At 30.1% G+C, this 9,061-nt stretch overlaps 1 protein-coding gene across 2 annotated transcripts in view; it reads left to right on the forward strand.

Moving 5' to 3' along the window:
- The window catches only part of LOC124360672 (casein kinase II subunit beta), a 29,032-nt gene extending 20,245 nt beyond the window's left edge, over nt 1-8,787 (forward strand). For both annotated transcript variants that reach the window (XM_046814491.1, XM_046814492.1), the window contains exons 4-6: nt 4,822-5,013; nt 5,618-5,807; nt 8,309-8,787. In XM_046814491.1, coding sequence (XP_046670447.1) covers nt 4,822-5,013; nt 5,618-5,807; nt 8,309-8,420 — 494 coding nt within the window. In that variant the 3' untranslated portion in view covers nt 8,421-8,787. The remainder of the gene's footprint in view (nt 1-4,821; nt 5,014-5,617; nt 5,808-8,308) is intronic.
- The last annotated feature ends 274 nt before the right edge of the window (nt 8,788-9,061 follow it).

Genomic DNA, 9,061 nt, shown 5'->3' on the forward strand with positions numbered 1-9,061 from the left:
AAAAAATACATAAAAACTAATTAACATGTGGCAACGAACTCGTAAGTGAGGACTCTGAGTGATCAGTCCAACACAGAGTAATTGCAGTGAACGAGCGATGGTGAGAAACCAGTAAGGATAAAACAATTTGGGCAGTTCATGTGGCATATCGTCTGAAACAAAAAATGGCCGAGGTAAAGGGGAGGGGTGTTAAACGGCTGCATCTTCATTCTTACATTTTTGTTCTTGCAAAGTCATAGTTTGTGTTCAAATGTTGTTGACTGTGTTTTCTATGAATGTTACAATTTGTCTAAGCTTCTAATGTTTCATTTTTAAATATTGGTCTAACTTTAGGAGAAGGTTGACATAGCAGTGAATAATCCACTGGTTACCAATGAAGTATATTGTCCGTCATCAGTTAGCAATGGCGTAATTACCCGTCACGCTAAGTTCATTATTTTGTAGTTGAATAATAATTCTGATATCAAATTTTTTTAGGCATTTATCTATATTATTATTATTATTTCGATGGTCAGTCCGTCCAAACATAGCATGTTCGATTTTGAAGCGCCTCGACTCGCTTTAAATCGAATGTTTCTTATCATTACACCTGTTGATTGTTTGTTTTGATTACCTGCTGTTTGAAATGGCGTCATAGCTAGAAAGCTTTAGCTATACGAGGTATGGCTAGAAAATAACTGGATTGGTAAGGCCACAGAACAAGTGCAATAAGGTTGAATATTGTATGCTCGGTTACGTGACCCCCCTCCCACCCCTCCTCGAGTTTCGTCTGGCTCCTGTGCTTATAGTCCAGTCGTATTACCTGATTGAAAAAATAAATGTTTTCTTACAGCAAACTAATGGCACAATTTAGTCAAAATACATCATAAATAAATAAAAAAAACCATTCCGAACCAAAAATCGTCTATTAGGGGGTATAGGAGGGGTGGTTTTTAGGGGTGAAAATGGTTTTTTACAATTTGTGAGTAAACAATGCATCCTATTGAAAAAAGTCAAATATAAAAGTGGTTGGAAATAAAAAAGATCTACAACTTATGTAGTAATAATTTTTGCCCTAACCTCAAAAATTCCCCAAAAAAATTCAAAAAAACAGTTTTTTTTTTTTTGGTTTTTAATTTTTTTCTTTTACAAAAATGGTTCGATTGAGCTGAAAGTTTGATCAAATATACTTTGTGCTATTCTAAAAATACTGTATTTTTTTCATTAAGAAATATGTCAGCCGTTATAATAAAATTTCACTTTAAAAAAATATTTGATAATTTTCAATCACCATTTTGAAACATTTTTTTTAATCAAAAAAGGTTCTATGACGGCTCATTATTTTCGTTTTTTTAGTCTATTTTGAAGAAATGAAATAAAAAATATGTAGTTTAATTGAAAAAATTGCAGAAGAAAAATGGAAAATAAACAAAAATATTGACATTTTTCATTATATACATTGTATTATTTACGTGGAAAAATTGTTATTATTTATTTAAATTATAATTCTTTTTAATGTTGAAAGAATTTTCGAATATTTTGAAAAGTTTAGAAACATTGTTGAATGTGAAAGTTGGATTACACGTATATATAGTGCAGGTATATAATAGTGTCCTTGAAGCAAAAGGGCGGGGTCAATCCTATTCTTCTATTATACGGGTCTCAGTATGTTTCTAAGCATACAATAAGCAGCTGCTTTGTCGTCAGTGAAGTTATATTGGAGTAGTGTCGTGAAATAAGCCTCCGTGATTAGCAATTTACAAGATTTTTGTCTATATAAAATACAAATCGTAAGTAAAACTTTTAAAATTGTTCGAAACAAAATTTTATAAAAATTATTCAATAAAAATTATTAAAAATAATACAGATCATAAAACTTTGTCTCTGTACATACAATTTTACGCATGCTAATTATCTAGTAATTTTTACGTATTTTCAGTATACTAATTTTATCGTGCTTTCTGCATTTTAATAGATTTGTGTAAATGGTGGAAAAGGTACCTTCTTGTATCATTTGTAAAAGCCGCGATGGAGATTTGGCGAAAATAAAAAGTCGAGGGATAGATACTCTTATTTCGTCAAGTAAACAAAGCAATGATCAGCGGTTACAAAACATTTCAGAAATTGACTGAAGCACACATTCATGATGGTTGTCGATCGGCATACAATAGACCTCAATCAATTGTTACAGCTTCCGAAGAACAAACAAGAAAAAAAAAAAATCCTATTGGGAAGAAGATTATGAAAGAAGCATGTGATTTTGATTTTAAGCATCATTGTGTTGTGTTTTTTGTGAAGAACCTTATAACCAAAATAGAGCATTTCACGGCATGCAGAAGGTTGGGACTAAAGAAAAATCAACTTTAAAGGGAAGAGATGTTTCAGAATAATTTAATAAAAGTCTCTAAGTTAGAGTGAATTTTCTCAAAGAATCAGGTGAAGTTCAAGCTTATTATCATAATAGGTGCATGTCATCTTTTTATGATGGGACAACATTTACAAACATCTTGTAGACATACATTGAGTGTAGATTCTAAAGATTTCATAAGTTACTGCGTGTTATTACTTAAAAAAAATTCATCCGAGTGCCAATTTTCCCTTAACGAAATTAAAAGAAGATTTTGATGGTGATATCCCAACATTAAATATATTTTTAAAAAATTGAGTGATAGTTTTGATAACGATCTTGCGTTTCCTTCAATGAAAGGAGATACAATCATTACATTTAAAAAAAGCAGGGAAAAATTGAGTAGAATATAGTATGAATCACGATCAGATGACGTAGAATATGAAAAAAAAAGATATTTATATTTTTAGGTTCACTGAAAAAACATAAATATAAAAAAAAACTTTTGGAAGGAAATAATGGTTTCTTGATTCAATTTCAATAAGAATTGTAAAAAATATTGCAAAGAAATAAAAAATATATGATGAAAAATAAAAATTAAAAAAAATTTACTAAGACTCAAATTCCTGTTTTTTGATTTATTTAAAAATTTCCACGTAATTGTTAAATATCCATGATTCATTATTATTTTGCTTAATGCTTACAAATAGCACTGGTATAAAAAAAATTATAATTTAAATAAATAATAACAATTTTTCGACGTAAATAATACAATGTATAATGAAAAATGTCAATATTTTGTTTATTTTCAATTTGTATGCAATTTTTTCAATTACATATTATTTTCAATTACTAAAAAAACGAAAATAATGAGCCGTCATAGAACCTTTTTTTATTAAAAAAAATGTTTCAAAAGGGTGATTGAAAAATATCAAAATATTTTTTTTTAAGTGAAATTTTATTATAATGGCTGAATATTTCTTAATGAAAAAAAAATACAGTATTTTTAGAATAGCACAAAGTATATTTGATCAAACTTTCAGCTCAATCGAACCATTTTTGTAATAGAAAAAAATTTAAAACCAAAAAAAAAAACGGTTTTTTTTTGAATTTTTTGGGGAAATTTTTTGAGGTTAGGGCAAAAATGATTACTACATAAGTTGTAGATCTTTTTATTTCCAACCACTTTTACATTTGACTTTTTTCAATAGGATGCATTGTTTACTCACAAATTGCAAAAAAAAAACCATTTTCACCCCTAAAAACCACCCCCTCATATACCCCCTAATAGATGATTTTGGTTCGGAATGGTTTTTTTATTTATTTATGATGTATTTGACTAAATTGTGCCATTAGTTTGCTGTAAGAAAACATTTATTTATTTGACCATTTTTAACTGCTATTTCTCCTGGACAATTATTCTGCCCATAGCATTACTTATACACAGTAACCTTATGCCTCTGCATCGAAAAAATGTTGATTATCCAGAAAGAACAGCATGTGAACATCTAATTTATTTTTAAACTTGGAAAATCTGGAAGTGAAAAATTTGTAATCTTACAAGTTTATGGTGACTACATCAATCGATGCATTGGAAATTCCCTCCTTCTCCACGGCAAAAAAAAAGCACAAATAACAAATTCAAAATTCAAGGGCATAATGATTATGTTTTTTGATATCAAAAGGATGTTGTACATTAGTTGGGTAGCGGAGAGGCAGACAGGGAATCAGAATTGCTACACTAGCGTCCTGACTATCCTTCGTGGGCTTGTAAGGAGAAAACTGAACTGAATAATTTGTGGAAAAACAAGTTATGGATGATCCTCCACCAGGACAATGCTCCAGCTCACAAAGCTTTGTCAGTTAAGGTGGTTTTGGCCAAACACAGCATCCCTGTCTTAGATCATCCACCCGACTTGGCCCCCTGTGACTTCTTTTGTTCCTTAAAGTCAAGTAAGTTTTGAAAAGATTGAGTTTTGAGACTGTTAAAGCAGTAAAAGAAAAAGCAAAGAAAGTCATGAAGAGAGTTATGGAAAATATTACGGAATGTTATTAACACCTTCACTCTGGCACAAGACATGTACTGAATTTAGGATAGCTGGAATAGTTGTAAGTTTTATTCACTGCAGTTAATGTGTTAAGAATCACACAGATCAAGATCTCTGTCTTCTACATATTGTAGGGTTGTTGCCTTCCCATAATGTCACTGAAGGATATTTAGGAGAAAGCTAATGAAAAAGACATGGTCATCTTTTTAAAAAACTAAAATCTTGAATCAGAATCCTTTAAGATGACACAATCAAAATATGTATTGTCCAAATAAAAGTTTCGCCATTTCACTTAATGTGAAAATAAATACAAACAGTAGGGGAATTCAGAATGTTTGTGATTGTTCAAAATGTTTTTATTCTTTTAAGTTTACAGAGAAAAGTAATGAATTTGAAAATACTTTCTGAACAAACATTTTTATAGAAAATATTTATGTTTATTTGCAGATGATGAACTTGAGGACAATCCAAATCAATCTGACCTGATTGAACAAGCTGCAGAAATGTTATATGGTTTGATTCATGCACGTTACATCTTGACAAACCGTGGGATTGCATTAATGATAGAAAAGTATCAGGCTGGAGACTTTGGACACTGTCCACGAGTATACTGCGAAGCAGAAAATATGCTACCTATTGGTGAGTTTTTTTACATAATGCTTCAAGTAAACTTTGTGTACTATCTCAGCTCTACCAACAATATCTATCTATGGGACTATTGTATCTGGGAGAATTTAGTTATCTTATAATTGCTCAATTTTGTCTTACATGGACATGTGCTTTTAATGAAATAAAAAAAATAAATTTTAACTGAAGATTTTGAAAACATTAATATTCCACAAAGGGTAATAGTACTTTTATTTGCTGGTGGGTCTAAATTTCACAAATAAAACCTTGTGTTGCTTTTGGTTTATGTACTATTCATTGAAATTATGATAAGCTTTATGACAAAGCATGTTTTTAGTTTGTACTTAATTTAGAGGTAGAAAGTCATTTGTATGGTTATTGAGATATTATTACTTGGTTTAAAACCTATGGAAAACGGGGTATGTAAAAATGTTTTTAAGAAGTTTACATGAGGTTCAAACGTTTCATTCAGATTGTAAGACTCATGATACAAATAAAGTTTGTGTTAATGTGTGTTGTGTTTGTGTAAATTAAAGTGTGTTTGCACTTCTCAAATAAAGTATTATTAAGTTCCAAAGTTGTTATCAAGTAAGTAACAAATTTAAATCTGATTTAGGTTTGTCGGATGTTCCTGGAGAGGCTATGGTGAAGTCATATTGTCCAAAGTGTATGGACGTGTACACACCCAAGTCTTCAAAACATCACCACTCAGATGGAGCTTACTTCGGCACAGGATTTCCTCATATGCTGTTTATGGTTCATCCAGAATACAGGCCTAAACGTCCTGCCAACCAGTTTGTTCCAAGGTAACCAATCATATTTTACAAAAAACCATTCTTATTTTGTTGTCTACAAAATTTTAAATAAACATAAGCAATGTAAATTTGCCTAAAATACTGCTGGATTGGTGGTAAAAATTGAGAGAATAGGAACAAGTTCCATACCTGTATTGTTGACAGAATAACTTGCAACATCCATAAAATCGCAAACTCTGTAAAATGTTATTTCATCATGTTTTAAACTCAACCTGCAGGGTACATCAAATTTAAATATAAAGACTTGTGTACAGGAATGTTTCTCCATTTTGTCCAAAAATCAATGGTTTACGTTGAGTAAAAAAAGTACAATTTGGCCCTCATTTGATTTTAGTGTGGCTTTTAATGTGTTAGACAAAGATACCTTACTGCAAAAGCTTTATAAATATGGCATTCGAGGTAAGTATTAAGTTTTATTGGATTAAATATGTTCATATTAGTAAAATAAGAAAAAGTTTTTGATCTCATTTTCCATTGTGAAGATCAGTAACACAAGGACCTCCGTACCTTTACATATCAGTTATAAGTTAATGACCTCACAAACATTTTTTATCCTCATTAGATCAATATCTTAACAGTTTATCTGTGATTTTTGTTGTTGATGATAGCATCTTATTTTGTAATCACCAATATCCCAAAGTTTTTGCAGTATTGTAAATTTATCAATACCACTTCTTACTCAATCGATTTCTGTGAATAAATTCTAGCCTAAATTTTATAGACTGAGGCGATTATTTTTAATGAAAAAGGTGACAGTTAATTAATGACTTTTTTCCAGATATAAAGCTTACTACCTCAGTTACAGTTCAGGGAAATTCACATAGATAACAACCCGAAATAGAAAACTCATGTAACAGCTTTGTGTGTTTAACTTAATTCTACAACATTCATTAATTATATGGCCCCTCTCTGATTTTGTCTCAAAGGAGACTTTTTATATCACTTTTATACATTTAGGCAAAATATTTTATATTTCTATTTCCTATGGTATAATAAAACAAAACAAAATAATCATGGATTTGGCAGTGGGCCAGATGCTGTAGCACTAACAGGTTTAATCGAATTTTTACTCTGCAGAAGAGGGCCTTGAGGACTGTCTGGGGTCTAGGGCCGCAGGAGAGTTGCAGAAAATATTTTCAGTCAAATGGCATCTTAACCCTCCCGTCTATTATTCTATCACTGTGTGTTGATTTAGTTTTTAATAATCACAGTTTGTTTAAAATTCAAGGTCATAACTACAACACTAGAAACAATAACCAGTTAATAATAGAGATATTTAAGATAATGATTTTTTCTTTTTTTACTTTAGTCCTAAGACATTATCTCGTCGGGATAGCTTTTTACAGATTGCTTGAATATCTCAACATTATTTGAATATGAGCTCAACATTGACTTATTATTGTTATTTATTCATATTTTATGTTATAATTGTGTCATTGATTTACACAAGTGTAATGTTTAATTGTATATAAATAAAGAAAGTTTGTAGTGAAGTTAATTGTGAAGACTTTCATTTATAGGATGTAGTGAAGATTGTACATACTTTAAGATTGTACCTGCTTATACGATGTAACAGAATTTTACGAAGTTGTTAACTCTTTAAGTTAGGTTAAGTAACCTTTTAAGTTGACTTTGTTATACATGTGAACATGTTTACAACAAATAAATATTTGATTTGATTTAAGGATCAATTCTTAGGTTAAAAAAAGACTTTGATTAAAGTCTGTATTGAAAAAACCTTGAGTTTTACCCCATAAAAGCTATGTTATACTTAAAATATTTTGTCCGTTTTTAGGTTATAGAATCATAAGAAATGTCTAATTTTAAAGATACATTAATAAGCATCCAATTGCTTTTAGATTTTTCTTACACGATTAAGTGATTCGTGCATATCAACAGGATAAAGTAAAAAAAGTTGAAAATTTAGTTCTAAATATATTAATAGCATTACACATATTTTTGTTAGAGTATTAATAATATATTTAAAATGAGATGTCTTTCATAACTTATTATGATTAAAAGTTAGGTCATGTAAATGTTACAAGTTGAACGTAATTATGGAGCTAAAGTCAAGATGGCTGCCAAGCACAGCTGGCTCTTCAAACCATGTGTCTTAATGCAGTCTCTTTATCAGGTACAGCCCCTTGACGTCAAAGAAATTTTAATAGCAATCAGGAAGTGCTGACTGAACTTAATATCATTCATGTTACCTCCACGGTGTTTGCATAGAAAAGAACGGTTTTACTCTTCAAACCTGGGCTCCATCCCACTGGTTTAATTGTTACAAAATTGCTTAAATTTAATCTACAAGACTTCAAAATTAAATTTATATGGACATTGATATTACTTTAGAAGTAATCTACGAAATATTAGTCTGAAATAAAGTAATGACTGGTTCCAGAGCTTCAGATCAAACCAATCACTTATCACAGAATACTATGTGAAAGTTCTTAATTTACTGAATTGAATTTCATATTATTTATTGTTTACAGGTTATATGGGTTTAAAATCCACCCCTTGGCATATCAAATTCAACAGCAAGCAGCTGCCAACTTCAAAGCTCCACTGCGAGCCATGAGCTACGGAAATAATGCTAAGCGTTGACCCTAATATACTTTTTGTAAGTGCAAACAAACAAGAACAGTAGATTCATTTTTTACTGTTGAAGGATGTCTAGATGAAGCATATAAGATAGGAATAACTACTATCTCTATTGTACGGAAACAAATTTTCATGTATTATATTTTAAATGTTAAGAAACTAAAGTAAGAAGCTATAAATAAGAAGAAAAAATTTATCCGATCATGATCTTCTGTTTAATTCTGTATATTTTTTCAATTTCTTTTATAGATTTCCCTGCTGAATACTTTGAAAGCAGTTTCACATTGTTACTAGCTAAGAACTATACATATAATATTGTACAAATACATGTATTTAGTATTGCAAATTAAATACTTTTGTTCTCTTTAAAGCGACCTCTTTATTCTTTGTTCCTTCTCATTTCCATATTCCATTTTAAATGTAATGTTTAAACCTTTAAAATGGCTTTTAACAATATTGTTATCAAATTGTAGTGAAAATATGTCAGTATCTTGTGCACCATTGTCTGTATTACATTATTTGACGAATGTCAGATAAATAGCACAGAAACTGTTAACTAACTATCAATAAATCTACCTTATTTCATTTTTTTACCACTAGATGTGTGGGCATATTGTTCTACGATATCTCTTAGAAAAGTGTCC

This window comes from Homalodisca vitripennis, chromosome 4, assembly GCF_021130785.1.
Source record: "Homalodisca vitripennis isolate AUS2020 chromosome 4, UT_GWSS_2.1, whole genome shotgun sequence".
In the NCBI taxonomy this organism is placed as follows: Eukaryota; Metazoa; Arthropoda; class Insecta; order Hemiptera; family Cicadellidae; genus Homalodisca; species Homalodisca vitripennis.